The sequence below is a fragment of the Centrocercus urophasianus genome, unplaced genomic scaffold (assembly GCF_019232065.1).
Source record: "Centrocercus urophasianus isolate 14NV4802_14NV808 unplaced genomic scaffold, USGS_Curo_1.0 seq_12, whole genome shotgun sequence".
Lineage (NCBI taxonomy): Eukaryota > Metazoa > Chordata > Aves > Galliformes > Phasianidae > Centrocercus > Centrocercus urophasianus.
The window spans coordinates 4,123,749-4,149,239 of NW_024884364.1; the positions used below are offsets into that span (position 1 = coordinate 4,123,749).

The 25,491-nt window shown below is 45.8% G+C and overlaps 1 protein-coding gene across 1 annotated transcript in view; it reads left to right on the forward strand.

The window, feature by feature from the left end:
- Positions 1-11,563: 11,563 nt before the first annotated feature.
- HGD (homogentisate 1,2-dioxygenase) overlaps positions 11,564-25,491 on the forward strand; it is an 18,877-nt gene continuing 4,949 nt past the window's right edge. The window contains exons 1-11 of the mRNA XM_042810886.1: positions 11,564-11,752; positions 15,490-15,561; positions 16,923-17,011; positions 17,827-17,932; positions 20,047-20,106; positions 20,283-20,374; positions 20,845-20,879; positions 21,757-21,836; positions 22,215-22,314; positions 24,505-24,629; positions 25,191-25,295. Coding sequence (XP_042666820.1) covers positions 11,738-11,752; positions 15,490-15,561; positions 16,923-17,011; positions 17,827-17,932; positions 20,047-20,106; positions 20,283-20,374; positions 20,845-20,879; positions 21,757-21,836; positions 22,215-22,314; positions 24,505-24,629; positions 25,191-25,295 — 879 coding nt within the window. The 5' untranslated portion in view covers positions 11,564-11,737. The remainder of the gene's footprint in view (positions 11,753-15,489; positions 15,562-16,922; positions 17,012-17,826; positions 17,933-20,046; positions 20,107-20,282; positions 20,375-20,844; positions 20,880-21,756; positions 21,837-22,214; positions 22,315-24,504; positions 24,630-25,190; positions 25,296-25,491) is intronic.

Sequence of the window (25,491 nt, forward strand, 5' to 3'; positions counted from 1 at the left end):
GTCCCAGATTCGAACAGATTGATTGATAAAATACTTACGTATGTGTGTTTTTTTCCCAAGTATTTTTACCCACTTGTAGCATTTCATCAGGACTGAACTAAAGGTGTTAGCATATCCTAGCTATGTTTAAATATAATCCTGAAATTTCATAGTTTTCCCATGCTTGGGGTTAGGATAATTGCACTATCCCTATTTTGTGGTTTCTGCGTTTACACGGCTCGCATACACTTTAGATCTCTTTAAATAACTCCATCCTATTTTGATTTGTAGCAATACCTTCTCTCTTGCTAAATGTAATAGAGCGGCAGAATGGGTAGTGAGTAATAAATTAGACAAATTAGAATGGGTATAAACTCAAGCAGGCACCATTAGCCTGCTCAATATGTGTAGTGTGTATCCAGATGTGGGACAGCCATCCCAGCTCTTTTTTTTTTCCATTGATTTTACCTTTACTCACTGTCCCATCCCTTCCACACTTCAGCTTTGTCCCTCTCTTAAACTGGTTGAACGTTAGTTTTAAACTGTCACTAGAGAAAAGCTATGTTCATCTTTCTCCTACAGGTTCATTGTGCAGCCCAACCCTGTTTGGTTCTGTTTGGTTTTTATTTATTACAAGCCAGAGTAACTAGCTAGATCATCTTATGCCCGCGTTAACACAGTGTTGTGAATCTAACATCTTAGTTATTTTAATGCACATAGATCTCCAGTCCAGATTAAGATTCTGATTTATTTAAATGTCAGCAGGTTGCCACAATTATGTGTATTTTTTTCCTTTTAGGAAAAAACAACTTCTTTGTTATGTAGTAAAGTCATGTATGTTGAGGAAGTTAACATTACATTTATTTTTAAGAGAAGTGGTAGGTCCACTTCAGAAATCAGACTAAGAAACCAGAATCTGTTTCACTGCTGTTAGCCCCTCATCCTTTTCAGCTGCCAACATGACACTGCAGCTCCAAGCTTGAGGCTGTGGCACCAGGCACTTTCTCTGTGCCATGCTTGGCTCCTCCTGCGTTTCAACTTCCATTTCTCTGCCTTCCCCTCCTCATGCCCTGTGTGAGCCTACTGTCTGCCTTTTCTCTGTCCTTCCAGCTCCATTAGTCCCTGATTTCTTTCCCTGTCTGACCTCTCTGTGTCCCTATTCTTTTTGTGCTCCCCCTCCCCTCCACCTGTCTCTGTTTCTTTCCACCTTGCTGTCTTTCTTGCTTTCTCACTTTCTGTCCCTGACTTTTTGTCTTTTGTGTCCCCCATTGCATCTCTCCCTGTCTCTGTTTTTCTCTTGTTCTCTCCCTCTCCTGTCTCCCTGATGTCTGTCACAGGCACACACTTTTACCCCTTTTGTCTAAACTGGAACTTCTCCATCTCTATTTTCAGAAATATGTTCCCAGATGTCTGCACCTAATGCTTAGTGCAAAGTGTCAGGGAAGACAGTTCATAGATGTATTTCAAGGTGTGAAAGACTTCAACGTGTACACAGGTGAGAGGTATAGCAAATGAGCACTGATCCTCCTTTCTTCCCAAAGGGCTTGGCAGAACATTCTGGTTGGTTTATGTCCAGCTTCTTCACTGAGGGCATAGAAGCATGAGTATGTCCTAAATATGGAAAATCCTCAGAAATGCCTTCTGGATTTCTGAACAGAAATACAGGAAACTTAATATATATTAAGTAACCTTAAATTCTTCAGCTGTTTTCAGCTTAGTAGCAAACAACGGGATTGCCTGCTCTACAGCAGTCTTTAGCAAAGGTGCCTCTGGCTTAAAGCGTGTTGAACCTATGCAGTAATGGGGTTTTGGGGCAACTTTAATGTCAGTTTTCATTATTGATAATATTTGCAGAGGCAGTTTCAGTATGCTCCATTTATGACAAATGAGATATGAACTGCAGTGCCGGAGTTTGCAGTCAATAGATTTTTTTCAGTCAGGTGTGGTGAAGTCTGTGCTGGAGTCATCATTTTTCTGTTGATAAGGAGGTGACAGGCTTTACCAGGAGAAAAGCTGCTTCTGCTATTCAGCAAAGAGAGCTTAATCTTTCTATTTCCCTTTCTTTTGTTAGCCAGCTCTTCCCATTAGAGCTCTTGTTCCGTCTTACTTTCCATAAGAGGATACTGGATTCTTTGATTCCTTTATAGTGCTGAGCATGTCTACAGCTTAGTGCACTAGTTTTCTTTGACAAATGCCATTATCATTATTGATGAACCTGTCACTGGCTGGCAAGTTACCAGAAAGTACTCAGAGGTAAAGTTTTCCTTAGGGTGTTCTTTGCTGCAGCACTGTGTATTAGGTTCTCTGACAGGCACTGTTTTCGGAAAGAACATCAGGTAGGTGTTAAGTGGAAGAGGGAAAGGAGGACAAAAATAAGTCCCAATCCTCTTCAAATGTCCTATCAACTACAAAGATCTTCTACCTAGTGAGAAACCACTACATAGCCGAAACACTGGCTTTACAAACAAGTATTGTTCTTAGCATTATCCATTTGCACCACTGTAGTTTGTTGTAATATGTGATCAGCAAACAGGGAAAATGAAGAATGGGACCCCTTTGCTTTCTTCATAGTGCATCAGAATGGTCAGTGAAGGAGCTAATTCTTCATCGCTAACATCAACATCACTAACAGCAGCATACAGGCTTTGCAGTTGTGCAGGCAGAGCTGCAATCATAACATTAAAGAATCATAGAATGGCTTGGATTGGAAGGTACCTTAAAGATCATCTTGTTCCAACCTCACTGCCATGGGCAGGGTTGTTACACACCAGATCAGGTTGCCCAGGACCCCATCCAACATGACCTTGAATGCCTCCAGGGATGAGGCATCCATAGCTTCTTTGGGCAACCTGTTCCAGTGCCTCACACCCTCTGAGTACAACATTTTCTCCTAGTATCTAATACAAATCTCCCTTCTTCCAGTTTAAAATCATTCGCCCTCATCCTATCACTATCAGACCATGTCAGTCTCCATCCTGTTTATAAGCTTCCTTCAACTACTGGAAGGCCACACTGAGGTCTCCCTGGAGCTTTCTCTTCTCTACTCTGAACAAGCCCAAATTCCTCAACCTTTCTTCATAGGAGAGGTGCTCCAGCCCTCTGGTCATCTTAGTGGCCCTCTTCTGGACCCACTCCAACAGCTCTGTGTCTTTCTTGTACTGGTGGCCTCAGGCTCAGATGCAGTACTGCAAAGGAGGTGTCACAAAGGCAGAGCAGAAAAAGTCACCTCCCTCACCATGCTGGCCACCTCTCTTTTGATGCAGCCCCAGATACTGTTGGCCTTTTGAGCTGCAAGTATACACTTGGTACATTTGGTTTGTATCAAGATTTTCATTCACTCCCCAAGTCCTTCTCAGCAGAGTTGCTCTCAAGGAGTTATTTTCAGTTTTTACACTTATCTGGGACTGCCATGACCCAAGTGCAACACCTTGCACTTGCCCTTGTTGCACCTCATTTCAGTTGGATGCACTGTTCAAGCTTGTCCAGGTCTCTCTGGACAGCATTCCTCCTTTCTATTGTGTCAACTGTACTACTCATCTTGGTGTCATCTGAAAACTTGCTGAAGGTGTACTTAATCCCTCTGCCTATGTGATTGATAAAGATGTTGAAGAGCATTATCTCAAGACAGACCCCTGGAGGACACCACTTGTCACTGGCCTCCACCTAGACACAGAGCAGTTTACCATAATCCTCTGGCTGTGGCCAACCAACCAATTCTTTATCCACCAAATACTCCACCATTCAAATGCATATCTTTTCAATGTAGTGAGAGGAATGTGGTGTGGGAAATAAACTGGCATTCTCAGAACCAGAGTCTAAACAGATCTTGAAATTAGATGTAGTTTCCTAACAGTGAGAGTGATAACACCTGAAACAGTAGAGGAAAGCACATTTGTCATTGTTTGATTTATTTCAGAGTAGAATTAGCTTTCTGAAAGATGTTCTTTAATACAGCTCTGAGGAGAAGTCCCCCAGAATACTTAGAAGGGAGCTGGTTTAGATTATTGAAACTATGTGTGCTCTTCAGAGACCGCAAATTCTATCTTTGTCAGTTCAGTTTCTTAGCCAACCTTTACTGCAAATAACGTGAAGTACAGGCATATTGTCTTTTTCCTGCTTTGAAATTATTTCATTGAGATAGATTTTGTGGTGCCCCTTGGGCTTGTCAATGTACAGAAACTCTGGCTCCACACCTAATGAAAGTGAGCAGGCAAATTCCTCCTCAGCACAGCCTTCTCTCGAGATATCAAATGCAGTACAAACACATAAATAAAAATCCAGCTTCTTTCTTGGCTAGATCAACTGAACAGAAGTCAGTGCTGTGTGAACCCAAAACAGTCATTTCTTTTGACTAGGAGATGGACCATGAAATAAAACAGTGCGTAATTAAATCATGCACTTCTGTGTTCCCTTTGACCTGAAAGTTAATGTTTACACAGTGGAAAAGAACCACTGGCTTTGGATTAAAGATTTATTAAAAGCCAAGGAAGCCTAGTAGATGTGAAGTCTAAGACTAAGCTCAGAGTTTATATCTTGGCATTTCTTTCTGAGGTTTGTTCTGCTCTGGCTTATGTGGACTTGATGGGCTTTCCTATCCCTGATGAAAAAAAAGAGATTGTATCACAAAACTCAGCGACTGTCCAACAGGAGCCACCCTTCTTGGCTTCTCAGGGGGAAGGGCAGAACAGACCAAGGTGACTAAATTTTCTCCCATCTCCTGGAAGTGGCTTTTCTAGCCTGAAGGCAGAAGCATCACAGCAAAGTGAGCAGGTGGCTTCTCCAGCCTCTATCCATGCAGCATCTGTTTTTTTTTTTTTGTGACAAGAAGTGTGTTCTCTGCTGCAGATGACCTTTCCTGCACAAATAAATGATAATAATTAACCTGTCTGGCATCTGCTGCTGAGTGGTCCTAGAAAAACGACAAGGACGTATTTCATTACAGCCACTCTACAGAAAAATTGCATGTTATTAGGAAGAGCCTTTTTGACACAAAGCTGTTGGCAGTGCTAAAAAAAAAAATTATTGCTTTTTTGTCTCAGATTATGATGAGAGATTTCAAGAAAGGATTTAATTTTAGGCAGTATGAAAGTTAATAAACAAACACAGCTGCGCTAGAGAGTAGGATTTGGCAATGTGTAAAGGGTTAAAAAATAGAGGAAAAAATGATGAAACACAGGTTAGGGACAGTGAAATTGCAGTCAGCAGTGAATGAATATCTTAAAAAATACATACATTAATGAGTGCATTTTAGATGGACAAAGAAAAGAAGATTGGTGCCTTTGGAAATACGATAACATGGCCGTGAAAAGCAATGGGGAATTGCAACAGTAGGTCCATGGCAACAGAAGAGAGAACACGTCTTTCTGTTGCTTCTTATGTACCTTGTGCATACGTGCCAAATCCAGTAGTTCAGCAGAGTAAAATTTCTAGGCGTTTCAAAACATTTGGGATGACATCTGCCATGGCTCTGACTGTTATGTTCCATACAGCTGATGGGTACAGTTGGCCCTTTGGGCTGCCAGGGCACACTGCTGGCTCAGATTCGACTTGCCATCAGCTGGTACCCCCGATCCCATTTTGTGGGGCTGCTCTCCGGCCTTTCGTCCCCAAGTCTGTACACACGTTATCTAGGGTTGTCCCATCCCAGGTGTGGTTGCTCTTATTGAATTTCATATGGTTGGTGATTGCCCAGTTTGCCAAGATCTCGCTGCAAAGCCTCTCAATCCTCAAGGGAATCAACAGCTCCTTCCTATTTAGCGTCACCTGCTTAAGAAGCTGTAGGCTCTGATCTGGCTAAAGTATGCCTTAAGGGACAAGAATTACAGTGAAGGGACAGTGAAATAGCCTTGCCTTGTCACATGGCACTAAATGCTTATGGAGTGCATGGGGAAGGAAAGGCCAGAAGTTCCTTGTCTTTCCTTCCCTTTTTCCCCAGCACCCATGTCATTTACCCCTCAATGCCCCACCACCTGAATTTGAGGGTGATATAGCAGGAAAAAATGTGTTTCGATGTATTTGCTGTAAAGTCAAGTTATTTGAGCCCCCTTTTCTATTGGGCCACTATAAACTGTCTCATCTTCCATTTGAAAGGCTTTTCCTGTTTTCCCTCTCGTCTTCCATTTACCACTGATATGCTGAATACCAGAAGCCATTTTCAAACTGTTACCAAGGGTACAGCTGTACCCTTGGTACTTTCATTCTGCCTCCCTGACACAGATGAGCTGCTTGCACATCTTTGCAAATCTGTATTACAATGCTGGTGAGAATAGATATCAGCTACTCAGCTGCAGGTGCATATACATCATGGGACGCATGGCTGTAACAGCCAATGCCCTGATTTTTCACATTTCTCTTATGACTTTCTTCATACATTGCAGCTGGAATCTCTCTGGGGTAAAGGCCACATGAAGCCATGCATTGGACAAAGGTCATAAACTTAGAAAGGTAGCTGAAAAAACACTGCATATTCTTACAGCTCATTCTTCTACCATCAATTCATTTTGTTTATGAATCATGTTTATGTGATAGCAATTCACTGTGACTATGAATCATATTTATGATTCATATAGCAACAAAGACAGTTGCTATAACATTAATAAAGTACCTCTGTACTTAATATTTCATAAGATCTATATTTTAGAGCCCCTCCAAGTAACTAAAGGAGTTGGCAAAGCTGAACCACAGAATCACTAATGTTGGAAGAGACCTCTTGAGAGCATCTGATACCCCTGCTCAAGGAGAAACAACTGGAGCAAGTTGCCCAGAACTATGTCCAATTGAGTTTTGAATACCTTCATCACCAGAGAACACAAATAGCTCTCGGCAACATACTGCAGTGTGACACATGAAGGACAACAAGGCAATGGGGAATAGTCTATGGATTTACGATTTACCTCCTAAGTTGGACAGGCTGGGTCAGAAACACCACAGATATGTTAAAAAGCTTTATTTTCTGCATTTCGTATAATTTGGAGATCAATAAATCAAAAAGGCCAGAAACATTAGTTCAGCAGCATCTCATTATGTTTTTCCCTGAGTAGAATGGAAAAGCGAGGGTAGACAGATTAATAAGCTTTGAAACATTGGTATAGCATGTCAAGTGAGTAAAATGATTACGCCATGTATTTCCTTATGTTAGAGAAGAAAACAAGTAGGAAGTAGGTCTGCCCAGAGTTAGGAGGGATGGTCCAAAAGTAACATTTCCTATTTTATTCTGCTAGCTCACAAAATCAGAGGTGGATGTTGCTGGTATGACAGTAAAGGTTTAACCTTCCATTTTGTTGCTTTGTGACAACCGGCAGCAGAGGGGCAATCCGACAAAATGACATTGACATGGAAGTGTGGGTGGATTAAAGGTGTGTCATTGAATTCATCCATGCAGAAAAAATGGCATCCATTGGCATTCATCAATGCTTGCTGGACATTTACAGAGACCAGACAGTGGATGTGAGCACATTGAGGCAGTGGTGGTGGGTGTCAGTGGTGTCAAAAGCGACGTGAAAGATAAGCCATGTCCCAGGCGGCCATGAAGATTTTGACAAGTGTGGCATGCAGGCTCTTGTTCATTGCTGACAAAAATGCATAGCTAGTGGTGGTGACTACGTTGAAAACTAATGTTTTGTAGCTGAGAATTTGCTCTATCAAATAGTGTTATTGTGCTCTTTGTACCTGTTGTAGTTTTAACTGAAATAAATGGGAGGCATTACTTTTGGAGCATCCTACATAAAAACTAGGCCTTTATTTTCATCTGTTCACATCAGAAGAAGACAAGTGAGCAGGATCTATAAAAACTTATTAAGCAAAATGAAATGTAGGTTTTCAAAAAAGAATGAGAATGAGGTCCTACTGCATGGCTCAAGAAAGGGGAAGTGAATCCTGAAGGCCCTGAAACTTTGTAACTTTGTGTTCCAAAACAGGTAATTCTTCAATGTCAGAAAATGTGAGATAAACTCTACCTTTACATATTGTCTGGTAGGAGAGGAGTCTCCAGAGTAGCTGGCAGATGCCGAGTACTTTATTTCTTTGGCTATGATGAATCTCTGTTCAGAGGTAGCTAAATTATTTGCAGCTCTGCTTGAAGCAGAGAATTCCTTGGTGCTGACATGATTTCTTATGGTAATGCTAGAAGAGGCAAGTGTACAGGGAGAGCCTTCCTGGGCATATGTAAGATGGCAATAAGTAACTGAGAACTAAAGACAGCTAATAACTTTATAACTTATAACTAGATTGTTATGTCTACGTTCTTCTGGAGTCTAGCACAAGGGGGTCCAGGTCTGTGGTTCAGACATTCAGGTGCTGCCAAAACACAATCATAGAATCATAGAATTACTCAGGTTGGAACGGATCTCAAGGATCATCAAGTCCAACCACAGCCTAACCTTACTACCCTAACTCTGACAACCCTCTGCTAAATCATATCTCTGAGCACCACATCCAAATGGCTCTTAAAAACATCCAGGGATGGTGACTCAACCACCTCCCTGTGGAGCCTATTCCAGTGCTTAACAACCCTTGCTGTAAAGGAGTTTTTCCTGATATCCAACCTAAACTTCCCCTGGTGCAACTTGAGGCCATTTCCCCTCATCCTGTCACCTGTCACAAGTGAGAAGAGACCAACCCCGCTCTCACTGTAAGCACCTTTCAGGTACTGGAAGAGAGTAATAAGGTCTCCCCTCAGCCTCCTGTTTCCCAGACTAAACAGCCCCAGCTCCCTCAGCCTCTCCTCATAGGGCTGATTTTCCAAGCCCTTCACGAGCCTCATTGCTTGCCGTTCTCTGGACCTGCTCCAGCACCTACACGTCCTTTCTGTACTAAGGTGCCCAAAACTGAACACAGTACTCCCAAAACTGAACACAGTACTCAAAACAGTCGATATTCTCAGTTGAACTTGTCCCCAGTGTGCCCACATTGTAATATGAATAAATTTCTATCTGTTTTAGAGCAAACATCAGCTAGGCACTGCTGCCTTACACTGCACAATCAGGGTAGCCAAGTCTGTTCCTGGTAACTCGTGGCATAACCTCTAGCTTCATGAAGCCAGGAGAGCTAAACTTAGTCCCAGCAGTGTCTAAGCAAGGAAAGCTGGAGACCGTAGGCCAATCTTGATCTCAAACAGACAGAAATCCCCACAGTTTGTGAAAGAATGGGACGCTTCCTTTCTTAGTCATCTCTCCAGAACATTCATTGTCTCTACTGGTTATGAGACACCAACTGCAGACAGTGCTGTCAATTAATGCCTTGGATCTTTCCAGACAAGTCTTTGACCACATCTCTCTATCTCCATTTCCAAGCAATTTCCTCACTGCACGTCTCCCAAGAGGCATCTGTGCTTGCTGTGCTCCTGTTCACTTGGTGTTTGCCACGTGTGAAACAGCATGCAAAAAATGAAGACAGACTGCCTCAAAACTTGTCAGCCACATGGACAAACAAACAAAAAAAAGCGATCAAGGAGCTGGTGAGGTGCTGTGGACTGCTTTGGCTGTGGTGCTCCTGCTCTTGGAAGACAAGAATTGTAGGACAGAGGAGGTGCTGTATCCAATTTTAGGCCTCACCAACATAGGAATGACAAATGGCTGTCAGTTGAATGGTGGCCAGCCAAAGTGCTCAGAGGTTGGAGCCCTCCTCTGATGAGGGACTGGCTGGTTTGGCCTGTAAATGGTGCAGCCTTGGAAGAACCAAAACCTGTGGGGAGGATACCAAGAAGATAGATAGCACCTACCTCTTCACAGTTGTCCATGATAAGACATCTACCACTAACTCAAACATGGGAGGAGCAAGCTGCATAGAAGTCAAACTTTGTTTTGACCACGAGGACAGCTGCCAGGTGAGACTGTGCATTCTCCATCCTTAGAAGTCTTCAAAACAGTACCGCATAAAGCCTTAGGCAGACTGGTATGATCTCAAAACTGACTGATTTAAGCTGAATATTGCTGTAGTGACTTTCTCAAGTCCTTCCTGACCAGTATTATTGTGTCATCCTAAGAGGGATATCCAAGGCAAACTACCTCTCCCTTATCAGTAATCACAGACTTATAAAATCATAGAGTCATTAAGGTTGGAAAATACTTCTAAGATGAAGTCCAACCATCGATTCATCCTCACCATGCCCAGTAGCCATGTCCCTCAGTGCCACATTTACAATTACTGAACAACTCCATGGATGGAACTGCACCACTTCCATGGGCAGTGTGTTCCAGTGCCTCACCATTCTTTCTGAGAAGAATTTTTCTCTAATATCCAACCTGAACCTTCTCCTATGCAACTGAAGGCCACTACCTTTCCCCATATCCCTAGTTAACTGGGAGAAGAGGCTGACCCTCACCTCTCCACAACCTCCATTCAGGGTACTATAGTGACTATTAAAGTTTCCCCTGAGCCTCCTCTTTTCCAGACTGAACAATCCCCATTCCCTCAGCTGCTTCTCGTAAGACTTGTGCTCCAGACCCCTCACCAGCTCCATTGCCCTTCTCTGGACACACCTCAGGGCCTCGATGTCTTTCCTGTAGTAAGGGGTCCAAAACTGAACAGAGCACTTGAGGTGTGACCTCAGCAGAGCAGAGGGATGATCACCTCTTTAGTCCAGCTGACTACACTGTTTCACATGCCTCATTCACTCTTTTATAGCAGTCAGCCTAGTTTGCCAGTGCTGTCACTGGAAGAACAGGTAGCAGAGCTGGAGCCATTTTGTCACATCCACGGAGAAGAGCTGTTTTAGAGCAATGCATCTACCCAGCACTAGCACTGAGCAAAGGCATTCCCTTTCTCTGTAGACCTTAAAAAGTGGCAGGTCTTTGGAGAAGGCAGGCTGTTAGGAGTTCTCCCTCTCACAGCACGTTAACCACAGGGTCATATCTAAATCTGGATGTGTGCCTCCCAGCAGAGCAGAAAGGAAAAAAACATTGCTACTTTTTTTTTTTTCTTTTTTTTTTTTTTAAGATAGAGGAGAATTCAAAGTAAAAAAAAAGAAAAAAAATCAAATAAAATCAATTGGTCTTTTGTTTTTCCTGCAACTTCTGGAAATGCAGAGTTGCTTTCATTAGTATTCTGTGCCACCTGCTTGCTTCTGCTCCTTCCTTGGCAACAGCTTTCCTGCAAAATATTAATATTTCAGAGTTTTGTAAGTTTTGTTCACCAGCTCTAAAAGTACAGAGCCATCCCCTGCCTCTGCCCCTGAACTGCTGTGTAATGTTGCCACACAGTGTTGCACCAATATCACTGACTTCGCCAGCATGGGGACATGATGCCTTCTGTCCCCTAAGACCAGATGCGATGTGGCTCAGAGGCATAATGAGCAAATGTGTATTTATGCATTTAGAGGGCCGTACACAAAAATTGCTAGGGGTGTGATTTATAGTAGAGGCTCATAAATAAGTTGCAAAAATGACTTTTCTTTGCTCTTAAATGCCTTGTCTTGTCTTCTCACCCATGTGTAGGAACTACAAGCCCTTGTTTAAAAGCTGATGAGAAAAAGCAGCAGTGACAGTGTCCCCCTCACCTCCATCTCTTATTTCCAAACCCTTCCCAGGACTGGCCCAGGGGGAAGGCTGGTGTTTGATTAAACATAGACTGGGCTGAGCAAACAATTCCAGAGCTCTCTTGGACTTTCTCACTTCCAGTCCGTGACCAGCTCAGCTGAATTGATGCAGCCCTCCTGGCTGGACACTCACACACACACTTCTGAAAACACTTCAAGCTGTGTTGGCTATTTAAACTGCTTGGAGTTTCAATCTGCTGACAAAGGAGGAAGACCAAGAGGACAATGACAAGCCTGAAGGTGAGAGACTGTGAGTGCTGGGACTGAGAGGCTGCCTGCCCTTGTCATCCCTTCCCTTGGCACCAAGCCTACCCGACTGATCCCTCCAGAGGGGCTGGTGGAAGTGAGGTGCAGGATAGTGAGCTGTGCAGTTGCAGTCTGGTGATAGGTTTATGGTAATATCCCATTTAGTTGCAATTTGTCTCCCTTTTGTGTTTTAAGGTGTGTTTAAAAGAACTCTCAAGATATAGGATTTTGCCATTTTTCATCTAAATGGGCTGTTATCACTTTCTTCTCCTTTGGAAATCATTCTTGATATGGCTAGGCTTGTTCTGGACCTCTGCATTACCTTATTTTTTTTTCCCCTTTCCCTCTTGCCCAGCTGCCAGGAGGTGTTTCCCCCTCAGCCTATGAAATCTAGCCACTAACATCTGCCCTGCTGTTGCAACCTTGGTGCAATCTTCTCCAGTGGCCTAGGGAAGCTCCAGCCTTGGTCAATGCCTCAGTGTAAATGGAAAATTGAGTGCCCGTTTCTCCTGACAAGCCATGCCCTCCTCTCCCAGCACAGAGTGAATTGCAAGGAGGGCAGGATGTTGTTCTATTGTTCATTTATAGGACTGCAATCTCAAATTTTGCCAGAACTTTTGTGGTGTAGGGGACCAGGTCATCGTTACAGTGGGTGACATCTCATCCAGGACCACCGTGTTCCTCCCCAGACACAGGGGCTGGCACTGCTAGGAAGCCCATTTATTTTCACCCCACTACTGCCCCTATTTTCATTCATCTTCCTCTAAGTTTGCCTTAAGCGTGCCAGTGTTGGCCCCTCTGAGCTGGGACAAGGCAGTGAGCTGTTGGTGCAGAGACGAATGTTCCTTTCGTGCATCCTGCGGCAGCAGCAGATAGGGAAGTGTATTATGCAGCGTTTGAAGAAGGGCCTTAATTATCTTGCAGCCCATGTGTTCAGACTTCAAATGCATTTTTTTCCCATCCCTGCTGTCTAATCTGGTGAACAAAAGGTTATGGTTTATAGGTCAGAGCGTGACACCCATTGCGAGCTCTCTGCTTTGCATCCCAGTTAGTGCAATCAATGCGCTTTGCTGAATTTTTAATGCTGTGCTGCGCTTTCATCTCTCCTATTTTACTGAAAAGCAACAAAACAAAAACAAGGTGGAATCAGACATACTCCTGCTTACATAAAAATCTATGGGATCACGAACAAAATAATGACAATAATTGAATGCAGAAGAGAAAGCAAAGGACCACAGAGAACTTCTTGTTTCACGGAGAACTCACCTGCCCAATTACTAAAAAAGTCCCTGATCAGCTAGGAGCCATGGTGGAGGAGCAGGGACTGAGAAGCAGGTCACTGCCCTGTGATGTGTCATGGAGAAGGGTTGGTCATGAAGAAGGGTTGGTTGTGGAGAATAAAAAGTGGTCGTGGAGATGAAGGAGAGGTAATGGAGAAGAAGGTTTGGCCATGGGGAAGAAGGCTTTGCCATGAAGGACAGCTGATCATGTGGAAGAAGGGTTGCAATGCCCCAAAACACCCCATTGCCCCTGTGGCCTGCAGGGGATGAGAACAGCCAGCCTAACAACTGTGGCTGCACTCTGGAGACAACAGAAAAGGAAAGCCATTCATTAGGAGGGGTTTCAGCCTTTCTGAGCCAAGCTCAAAGCTGGACCTGAGCAGCTGTTTCCTCTTGCTGCAAAGCATCTGAGCTCCATGACGTTTTAATTATCCATCAGCACTGGTTTACTTAGAAAATAAACTAACAGGCAAATAAAATCACAAAAGGAAGATAAATAAATAAACAAATTCTCTACTCCCCAGCCAGAATATGAGCATGCAAATAGCAAGCTTTAATTCCCCAGCCACGCATTTACACGTGGGAGCTTGTGCAGGATTTTTTTGGCAAACCACATCGTGTTCTATGCTGACCCCTTAAGGAAAGGCGAGGAGGCAACCCTCCCCAGCGGAATGACAAAAGAAAGTGAGTGAATGAGAAAAGTCGCACCAAACAGCCAGGTAAAACCCGGAGCAATGAAACCACAGGACAATAAATCACCATCAGGACATCGTCTGACTCCCACAGCTGCAGTCCTGCCCGCCAGAGGGAAGTATCTTTTTTTTAGCCCTCAATACAGTTACCTGAGGATTTATTTTTTTTTCCCCTAGCAGAGAAAAACTGATTTGCCTGAACAATGATGCAGCAGCTTCTCCCTGCATTCGCCAAAAAAAGAACTCTCCACCAGCTTTAAGCCTGAGTATTTTGCAGACAGGGGTGATGTTCTGCAAAGCAGTTTCATTAACCCTCCATATGCTGAGCATCCTTACCTGCCCCTTTCTTTCCCTGTTTGCAGAGGCTGGCCTGCCAGCCAGGGCTCCCTCCTGCCTCCATCCTTTGCAGCTGGTGAAGGAGAATGCAGTGGGGAGATGTGGGTTCACTCTGGAACTGCTGCAGTTCCAGCAGGTAGTGCTGCATTTCCTTTCAGAAGGAGGGGAAAAAAGAAAAGAAAGGCAGAAATGCTCCGGCACAATACCTTTGCCAAGGGTGGTTAGGTGACCTGCTGCTTTGCATATCAATGTGCTTCGTGCAGAAGCAGGTGGAGAGCAGAGTGGGTAAGGAGAGATCCATCCTCCCCAGTCCTACAGAAAGCAGGTTCGGGTGAGGCAGGGCTTCTGGCCAGCAAGAATCCCTCTGGGAAGGGACTCTTTTTTTCACAAATGGCTGACAGGCACCTGAGAAAAACTCATGTTTTTTCAGCAAAATCTGAGAATGGGGGGAAGAAATCCAGGCACCGCAGTAACAAACAATCCGGCTCTGCTCAAGGCAAAGGCAGCACTGTTCTGTCCAAGTTGGACAGCTGGGCAAGCACCTTGCTCCAACTCGAGCTAAATGCCTTCCTGCCTACCCTAGAAGATGGGGCTGCAGCAAGTTTTGTGCCAGGGGAGTGGTTTCCACACTGAAAGTAAAGAATTTTCAAAAGGTCGATGTGAAGCTGGGAGGTCTGAGTGAACAAGCTGCCTCCCAGCAGTATCACGAGCGCCTGAACGGAGAGGGACAGCAGGCAGCATGAATATTTAACTCTGTTGCTGGGCCACGAGGCTGAGCCATTGATCGCAGCCAAAATACCTCTGCATTCATGCGGGGTGCAGTGGGGCTGCTTCGTTCTGTAGGATCAGAGGGGCTGCCTCCCCTGAGGTCCTGCAGCCCTCCACTGTGCCCTCACACAGAACATGTTGGATGGGTCCCTCACCTTACACTGCCCTAGCGCCCTAGATGGTCACCTTAAATCTTGCTTGCTGCCATGGTAGGCAGCTCACACCCCTCTGGGTTACACTCATTTAGGGCAAATCAGTGAGATGCTGAAGTCCCAGCAGAGCCTCATTTCCTTCCTCATCCCAGCTAAGTCCTGACTTTTCTTGTGACGGCCATGGAGACGTGTCATGAGAACCATGCAACCAAATGACCCCCAGTCTCAATCCCTGGCACAGGATGTCAACAAAATGTACATGCAGGTCTAACAGAAGAGCAGGTTCTGATTGTGCTTCTCAGCCCACCACAGGGTTGGCTAGTGAAACTGACTTTGGAGATGGGAAGATGGTGCATGGAAGCAAGCAAGCAGGCCACTTGGGGAAAGTCTCAGTGCATGCAAAGATTGTGGAAAAAAAGCACGGGGAAGGGAGGGGTGAGTTGTCTGGGGAGGTTTCACTTGTGTTTTCAAAACACTGAAGAATTGTGTGATTTACTTTACAGTACATGTCAGGATTTGGAAACGAGCATGCTTCTGAGGACCCACGCTGTCCAGGAGCTCTACCAGAGGGACAGGTACAGAGTTTGAGTTTGTGGAAATGCTTAATTAAAAAGACATGGAGCAGAATGAGTATCTGTTCCCTGGGCTTCCTTCTAAATTAATGCGTTTTCTTTCTCTCTTCCACAATGAAAGTCTTCAGGAGCCTCCCTTGTGCAAGATGAGAACAGTAAGATGCTGGCAAAAATCATAATTAAATACTTCCCGTTATGCCTTCTACGTTAAAGTTACTTGTGAGATTCCAAGTTTTGCCTGGGAGCTGCAACTCGCCTGGCTTTCCTCTGCTCAGGAGCAGCTTTTCCAAAAGGATTTGGGAATGGAAGTGGCTTGGGCATGCTGAGTAGGAGGGAACTGATGGGAGCTGAGTCAGAGCAGAAGTCTGAGGCTTGTCCTGGGGACAGTGCACACTGCTGTGGATCTCAGCAGGAATGGATTTAATTCAATGGGTTTACTGGCCTTTGGCAGGATGGCAGCTGCCCTCCATGAGCTGTTGTAAGTGGGCAGATTTGTGGTTAGAAATAAACAACTTCAGAATACACTCGATTAAAATGCACCATGTTGGATTGTTTTAATGGATTCACTTTTCATTTGGTGCTATGCACTCAGTCCTTTCTCTCTTTTCTGTGGGTCTCCTTATGGCAGCAGGAATTTCCAGGCTGGCTTTGCTGAAGTACTCCACCAAAGAGCCCTCATCAGTACAGAGTTTGGGCTCAGTATGGAAAGAGTTAATAGAAAATCTGACTGTGAAGTAGATGGAAAATCTTCAGTCCCAAGGGTGGATCCTTTCTTCACTGCAGTATTTGTAAGACCAGCATCTGCAGTCATGCTGGCTCAGATAAAAATGACAAAGGCTATTGATCCCCCTGCTCCACTGCATACCTTTGCCAACAAGACAGAGTTTGGAGGCTAGGAGATATGTGATGGGAGCTTTTCCTCTTACTGATTCTTCCCTGGCAGGTGATACTGCAGGGTGACCCAGCATGGCAGGGACAGGATTCTCACCGAGAACCTGCAGAAGGGAAGGAAGCAGTGAACAGTGTATGGCTTCCAAAAAAAAAAAAAAAAAGAAAGAAAGAAAAAAAAAAAAGAAGAGATACAGAGAGAAACTGTAATTGTAATAATGTACAGTCTGTAAGTGCTGGGAATAACACTCTTTACTGTGGTGCTCTCACTGCATTCTGGTGCTAGCAGCTCCTGATGGCTGTGAGAGCTTCCAGGTGATGCTGCAGAGGAATGGATTTTAGGTTGGGCTGGTACATATTAGGCAACCAGCATCCTGACAGTGGGGATATAGGGCTGCCTGGGCTGTACACAGACTGAACAGGGTTGCGAATGCCTCACATCCTTCACTGGTGGTTCCTCTTTCTCCCTGCTGCAGAACAACCCGCAGGTCTGCCCCTACGGCCTCTACGCGGAGCAGCTCTCGGGCTCAGCCTTCACCTGTCCCCGGGCCACCAACAGGAGGAGGTACGATGGTGGCACGTGTGGGGACATATCAGGACACACGCAGGTGCCCTTGGATGTCCTGGGACATAGGGGCAGGACACTGACATCAGCCCTGGATTGAGAAACCTTTGCTTTGGACAAACCAAGTGTCAGACTCGTGTGTTTTTGAGGGTCTTCTGAGATGTCCATTCCTGGGCTGCCATTGCCCTCTATCAGAAGAGCTTGCCCTGCTCCAGTGGTGTAGGATGACATGGTGAGCCCACCACTTTGCTGAACCTCCAAAGATGGTGGCATAAAATGTTCAGCATCCAACTGGGCAGTGGAATCACACTAGGTAGGGGGCTGGCAGCTCTCACAGTGATCAGGAAGAGACCTCCAAATAATATTCTGACAGTGATGGAGGCATGGGGGACTTTCTGTGGTGCTAGGAGACCTCATCTCCCATAAAACTTTGACCCTATGGGTATATGCAGCCATACGGGATGCTACTTTCAGCAATCCACCCAAATTCAGGTGTTGGCTGTGATCTTTTAGCTCCTGAAGCTCCTCTGGTCTTTTAGTTAGGTACTATGCTCATCCTTGTGCTGCCTGAACTTCAGTCTTTATGTAGCCTTTGTTCCCACCTGAGAAATAGCTGTATTTCAGCCACAGATACAATAAAATCCCTCTAGACTCCCCCTACCTCTCTGGAAGTCTCTGACTGTGACACAACATTCAATATTTAATGTACCACTTGCTCCAGTGGCCACAAATATTCCTCCTGCCCACTGGGGTTCATCTGTGCAGAGTACCTCACCACTTCCCCAGCCTCATCCCATCCATGTCCCTCTCCACAGCTGGCTCTATCGGATCCTGCCCTCTGTCTGCCACAAGCCCTTCCAGCCTCTGCACGAGGGCCATCTGACACACAACTGGGATGAGATAGAGCCTGACCCCAACCAGGTAACCTTGTCCTCCAGCCAGGGAGGGGACAGCCCTTGGTATGATGCGGGATTGCAGGATGCAGGCTGCTCCTTCATCCTCCTGCATCAGAGGCTCAAGCTGAGGCCTACACTGCCATCACCTCCCGTCAGGAGGCTGCTGGCTGCCAGCCTGCTCCTCTGCAGCCCTCTTGGGAAATCAAACTCCATTCTGGAGAGGCACAGCATTTGTTTCCCTCTGTTACGGCCTTGCTATCATCTTTAATCATTATTTCTTTCCTGCCAGCCCCAGGACATTTAGTTCTGCTAATCTGCCTCTCTCCTCCTGCTGTGCTCCTCTTGACATAACCTCGTGCTCATTGATTTCTACTCCTCTCTCTTCTGATGCATCATCGTTAGCCATCCTGCAGCCTCCCGGTTGCCTCCTCATTTGTCTAAATACTTCCCTGGTTCTGTGGGAACGTGTTTTCCAGCCACTGACCAAGCAGAGGTGAAAGGCTGCTGTATAGGTTCCTGTAGTTTTCCTTCCCAAACACAGCTCAACTGCAGCCATGCAGGCTCCCAGCCCATCCCCAGCTCCCCATGGCATTCTGCACTTCACCTTGTTCACACCACAGCTTTCCCCACTGCCATCCATCTGAAGGGATTAACATGTGAAGCCATCTCATGCACAGCTCATTGAAGTCAATGGGAAGAAAAAAAAAGCCCTTTGCCTTGAATGCTGCCCAAAGACAATGGCAGAGTTATAAAAAGCACACTGTACACAAAACATAGACGGGGACAGAGAGGGTGAAAAAATAAGGCATGGCATCCATTGCAAGGAATGCTGATGCAGAAGAAAGCTCTCCAGAGTCAAAGGAGGTGCCAAAGGAAGCCACGATTTCTGGGCAGGGAGAAAATGAAACACCAGTGGTAGCTTCCCTGTTTTAAGCACCCATGTGGATGTCTGACTCGGCACCCCAGTTCTGCTGTACTTACAGTGGTAAAGTGCAAACTCAACAAGGGCCCTCTGGGTAGACAGCACATGGAACCAGTCAGTGGCCTAGCAGCTTGCAAAAATTTGGGAGGAGAAGCACCATCCTCAATGATGATCTGTGGGCTGGATTGCAAGCTGATCTCTGCTTTTCTTCTCCCACTGTTTACTTCCTTTTAGACCACTTTCGTAACCTGAATTTTTTCTCTTCTTTTCCCCACTCTATCCCTGATGCCTTCTGTGTCTCCTCTTGCTGTCTGTCTATCCATGTGTCCGTGCTATCAGTGGCTGCCCAATCCTACCATCCTCCCGGATCACAGAATCACAGAATGGCCAGGGTTGGAAGGGACCTCAAGGATCACAAACCTCCAACCCCTCTGCCACAGGCAGGGCCACCAACCTCCCCATTTAATACCAGACCAGGCTGCCAGGGCCCCATCCAACCTGGCCTTGAACACCTCCAGGGATGGGGCATCCACAACCTCTCTGGGCAGCCTGTTCCAGCACCTCACCACTCTCATAGTAAAGAAATGCTCACCTCTGGATGCCCAGAGCTACTAGCATTTCATCTGAGGCACAGCATATCTGTGCAGGAGACATTTCTGATGGCCAGAGCCAGCAGGATCTGGCCATCAGCCATTTCTATCCTGCAGATTTCAGGTGCTTGGGTGAATTTGTACCAAAATTCCTCCTGCAATGGGCTCATAGCTGTGGCACTTGATTCTGAAGAGATACAGTGAGACCCTAATGATGCTCTTCAGTAGTAACAAGCACACAGGGAACTCCTCTGGCACCTTCTGCCTAGGGGTCCGGCTAGGCCTTGGGAGGAAATTCCCTGCTCTCAGCACTATTGTTAGTAATAGGGGAACAGACAGATTTTAAATAGGATTTAAAAAAAAAAACGAAACAAAAAACAAAAAACACCAACCTCGGCTCTCAGACAGGCCAGCCAATTACTTTACAAAATTATGACTCAAAGGGAAAGAGCTCCATAAATCAAAAGAAACCTGCAGACCAAATTAAGCAAGGCAAAGAGGAAACAGAAGCTATCTCAGCAAGTAGAGGGCAATAGGGAGGGGGAGCGGGCTGCTTCCTTTTGAATTGCCATTATTTACTTTATAACCACCTTGTTCTCTTTTTGCTTTCTGTTTGCTGCAACTTAGATGAGATGGAAGCCCTTTGAAATACCGAAAGCCTCCCAGAACAAGCTGGACTTTGTGAGCGTAAGTTGGGGTGCCAGGGCTTAGGATTTCAAAGAAAAGCCAACTGCATAATTGGCTAAAGCAAAAAGTGGCAAGGCAGTTGGCTGATACACAGCCAAGGGATGGGATGAAGCAGGATGGGGCTGCACATCCTGACTGCCTGACACTCACTCCCAAGGCCTGGGGTCTGCCTGCAGGGTCTGCACACTCTGTGTGGTGCTGGAGAGCCACGAGGACGCAACGGCATCGCCATCCACATCTTCGTCTGCAACACCTCCATGCTTGACAGGTCAGGGACTGGTTGTCGGAGGCTGAATGAGGGAGATGTATGCGGGGATGCAGGCAAAGGAAATGTGATGGGCCCAGAGGCTCTTGTACCAGGGACCAAAGCTCCTCGGAGGTGAATACAGCCTCTGGAGGGCATCGCTACCCATTGCCAAAGGCTGATTTATCCGAGGCCACAGAGACAGCATCGAAGTGGGAAAAGAACCTGCTAGCAGGCTGTACACATCAAACCTGCACCTGCCCGTGTGTCACCTTCCCCGACCCATTTGCTGCATTTCTGTTGGTCTCCCAGCTCAAAACTCTGCTGCTACGGTCATGGTCTGGTCCTGGTCCTGGGCACTCTGCTCTGGGTGACCCTGCTTGAGCAGAGGTTGGCCAGGTAACCTCCAGAGGTCCAGCTCCAGCTGTGCTGTGATTCCGTAGGAGCATACGTACAAGTGAAGCCTTGACCTTCCTGTTCTCCTTTTCCTTTAGATGCCTTTATAATTCAGATGGTGACTTCCTGATTGGTGAGTTGATGCATTGGCTTCACCTTTCTCCTGCAGGACCTATCTAGGTTGCCACCTGCTTGTTTATTTCCTCCTTCAGAGCCAGAGCCTGGCAGCCATCTGCAAAGACTTGAGGAGGGATGACTTCACTCACATGCCATCCAGATGTGGTGGTTTGGCAAAGGCTGGGCTGTCAGGCTTGTCCCATCACTACCCAGCAGCACAGAGGGAGCACACTCATGCCAAAACTCATTGTTGCTTTTGAGCAGCGACCCAGCTTCCCCAGCCTGGCTCTCAGAGATCCTTTCCCAGATCCCTAGCAGGCACACTGGAGGTTTTCTGGAAAACATAAGCCCTAGAATTTCTGAACAGCTTATAGCGAATTGCCTTTACTGCTTTAGTCCAAGATGATTTGGCATGGTAGCTTAGCTCCCACACTCTGCCAGCCTCAGGAAAGCAGACTGCCATGATGAGAGCTGACTTGGCAACATGAAGAATGTGCGTGCAGAAAAATACTCTGTACAGCATCGTAAGACCAAGAGCCTGATATTTACCTGCATCTTTTTCAGCCATGGGACAGAAATGCTTCACCAGTGGGAACACATCTCTCATAAAATAGTATTCACATCCACCTCCTTTAGTAATTGAGGTAAAAGGGCAGGCTTTGTAAATCTGTCAGATTTCCATGTCAAAATGTGAGCAATTTGGTGCCAAAAAGACAAAGAAAGTACTGCAGACATTAGTGAAGCACTTACTTACGCTCTCAGAAAGCAGGAAGAATAAGTTACTACCTAGCTAATGTAATTGTCCCCTTCTAAGGGGACTGAGAGGAAGACATCACACGTAGTGACTGACAGCTTGCTCCTTCATCTCTTCTACCTCCATTTTATTTCCACAGTGCCCCAGCAAGGAAAACTGCTCATCACAACTGAGTTTGGGAAGATGCTAGTGGAGCCCAATGAAATCTGTGTTATCCAGGTAAGAGCTGTGGTTAGCTGGAGGGCCTGTTGTTGGAGCAAACAGCAAAAACCTGAGCTCTGTGTGGTTTATGCTGAGCTCTGTGGTGCTAGAGGGACCATGGGAACCCAGCAGAAGCCAATTCCATCATGTAGCAGAGCCCCAGATGGCACCCATTGCAGGTGGAGAATGCAGTGGCACCCAATTCAAAGAGCAGCACCTCACACATTGGGATGCGTGGCCACAGAAGGTCACACAGCCATGTGTAGGCCTGGGGCAATCTGAGGGCCTGCTAGAGGCAGCCAAAGCTACAGCGTGTCTGGCATGTCCTGCATTAAGTTGCTTTTGGTTTGTTAGCCAAGTACAGGGATGATCCTGATTTCTTCCTTTATTTTCCAGCAAGGAATGCGTTTTAGTGTGGAGGTGTTTGGAGAGACCAGAGGCTACGTCCTGGAGGTGTACGGGGCACACTTTGAGCTACCTGACCTGGGACCCATTGGTAACCATCTCCTATCAGACCTACACTGCATTCCAAAGGGAAAGAGTTAGGAACTGCTAAACTATCTCTTATCTCCTATATAATCCATCCTCCCATGCACACATTCCTCCCTAAAGGCAGATTCCATCCTGGCACTGTTATTCCCCAGCAGAGCACTGGGGAGCAGAGACAGTTCAGCCATCATGACTTTCCCCTGGGGCTGGAGGGACTGTTTCTTTCCCACTCATTTTTCCATCTTCCTTTTCCTCCTCTGGTCTGCAAGTCTGAGGCTGCTGTCTCTTTGATGGCTCCTTCTTACAGATATGGAGTAGCTGGAGAGAGTTTAGCTGGTAAAAGGAAAAGTGAATTTCAGAGGCAACTTGAAACTTGAAGCATCATTTTAGAGTCAATAACCCTAACCCTAACACTAACCCTAAACCTAATCCTAACCCTAACCTTCCTGCCTATGTTAACACTTTCATCTCTATAGCCAGCCTCAGTTTTCTAATGCACAGCCAGAGACTCACCACAATGGCAATGCCAGATGAAAAGCAGAGAAAACAAGATCTCTGTGTGTGTACAAGCCAGTGTTTTGACTGTGCAAGCTGAGCACATTGCTGCTGTCCACACAGGCACCGTGCCTCATTAAAGCTCATTAACGTTTGGTCATGAACCACAAATTGGGTGAAACTTTCCTTTCTGTTTAAGAGTCTTTGAGGATTTGCTGAATTGCCTGTAGTTTGAAAAATAATGCTCTGTGTTTATTTTTCATGCCATAAGTGTATAAAGGAAGGACGGAGGAAGTGTCAGAAGGTTTTCCCTTGGAGAAGCAGGGATCAGCAACATGAGCAGCACAAGGCTCAGATCAGCCACACAGCCTTGCCTCCGCACTGGGCTGCTGGAGCAGAGCTGCTTTCAGGCAGCACAGGCCCAGGGCTCTCACATATCACAGACCTCATCTGCCTCCTTTTTCTCCTTGGCTGAGCTTGTTTTATGGCTCCCAGTGAGATCTAAAATACTGCTTGTGCTTGAAGTAAGCCGAATAGGTATTCTAAACTGGTAACAAGCCTGGCACAGCGTGTAAGCACTGAAGGCCTACGAAAGCACCTCACAGCCATAGTGAAGCTGGAGCTGTGGAGCCCACAGGTAGGAGCTTACCCAGCCTGCAGCCCCTGGCTGGGCCCCACTCCAGCATCTGTCCCATGCGACATGCTCTGCTCAGCTTTTCCCACACTGAATCTATACTGGTTTTTCATCAGCTTTCCTTTTAGCAAGCTGGGATTGCCTGCCTTTACCTTGTTTCTTGTGCTATGTGCTGCTCCACTTGATTATTGCTATTGTTACACCTGCCTGCTTGTGGGAAGTTTTCCCATTAGCTAGTTTTTCAGACACTGTTGGAGAGGAGGGGTTTTTGGTCTCCAGAAGGCAGGAATCTATTATAACATTTACTTTCAGCAGAAAAGAAAACGAGTGCCCTTGCCTGTAGACCTTTTCAGGAGATGGTAATTATGAGAGTTCTCTTCTTACCACCTACCTGCCTTCCCCTCAGAGACCAAGATTCTTTGTATTTCATTCTTATTTTATTCTAACTTCACTTTTCACTTGAAAAATGGCAGCTGGAGAAAAGCACTGTGTTAAACCTTAGCAGCAGGTAGTAATGTCTTGCATTTTTATCCAAGAAATTCAGAACACTTTGCAACAATAATGCTAATGAGAAGAAAAATATTGCAGCACCCATATGGTGCTCTGCATTATGAAAATGCGCTCCTCACACTAACCACCCCTCAGTATGCTCAATGTCTACAAGTATCACTAGCCCTCATTTTATTACTTTTTTGTTCAGAAAAGCATTATGCTCCCTCATGACATGCTTCTGCTTTCCTAAGTGTCCAAGCAGCAGGATGCCCAGGAACAGAGAGCAATTCACCCTCCATTTTTTTTTGCTTAATTTCCAATATCTACACACCTTTAATAGAGGTTGAATGCTGTTTAGGAAAGAAGGGAGGGAGACTTGTCTCAGTCACATAAGGGAGCATGGACCTAAATGCTAGGATATATTAAAATTATCTACTTATAGGAGCCAACGAGGAACACGAATATTGGAGATTTCATGATGGACTCAGAAGTGTGGTCAGTCCAAGTGCAGAAGGGCACCCACAGAGCTCTGATAGCAGGTTGCCCAGCATGCTTTGACATTTCTTTCTTTTGCAGGAGCCAATGGCCTGGCGAACCCACGTGACTTCTTGGTGCCAGTAGCATGGTATGAGGACCGGAAAATTCCAGGGGGCTACACAGTTATCAGCAAGTACCAGGGCAAGCTGTTCGCAGCCCAGCAGGTAAGGAGGGCACAGGAAAACAACTAGAGCACCCACCTGTGCATAACGTGGTCTCTACAGCTTGTTAGCATGCATGTTGTCTCAGGACATTGAGCTGGTGAAATGGAATAGGACTGAACTCTCACCTTGGCTCCTTTATCTCCCAGCTGAGTCTCCTCAATTTGCAAAAACAGCCCATGGAAACTTGCTTAACCCAAAGACTCAATGGTGGTCTCGGCCTCCTTATTTCTATATACCCATGTTTCTAACAGATAGGGAAACCCAATGCAAATTTATAATGCTGGAGAGCCAGTGCTGGAGTCCACCTTGTTCAAGCACTGCTTTGGCACTCGAACTTCTTCAGAGATGGAGCTCTGAAGGGAGAGCTACAGCTCTCCAGGTGGGAATGCTGAGGAAAGCCACGTCCTTGCAGCATGAAGGGCCTTGTGCTCCAGGCTGTCAGTACATTTATCACCAGCACTAAAACCATTTTAACTTGAGAAGGGGCAGCACCCTGTGTGTATGCCAAAAGGTGGAGAGTTGTGTGTGGTAACGTTCTCTCTGTCCCTATTGTTTCGATAGGATTTCTCCCCCTTCAACGTTGTAGCCTGGCATGGGAACTACACACCATACAAATACCATCTGGAAAACTTTATGGTCATTAATTCTGTCGCTTTTGACCATGCGGTAAGTTCTGGAGCCAAGCAAGGCAGAGCAAAGCTTTGTGGATGCTGTACCATCAGAATTCACCCAAGAGCTCCAAGGTCCCAGTGACTGTTAAAAAATACATTATGCTATAAGAAACAGTCTGCCACTTTTGTTTTCCTTGGCCTCAAACAAACCCTTGCAAAAAAAAAAAAAAAAAAAAAAAAAAAAAAAAAAC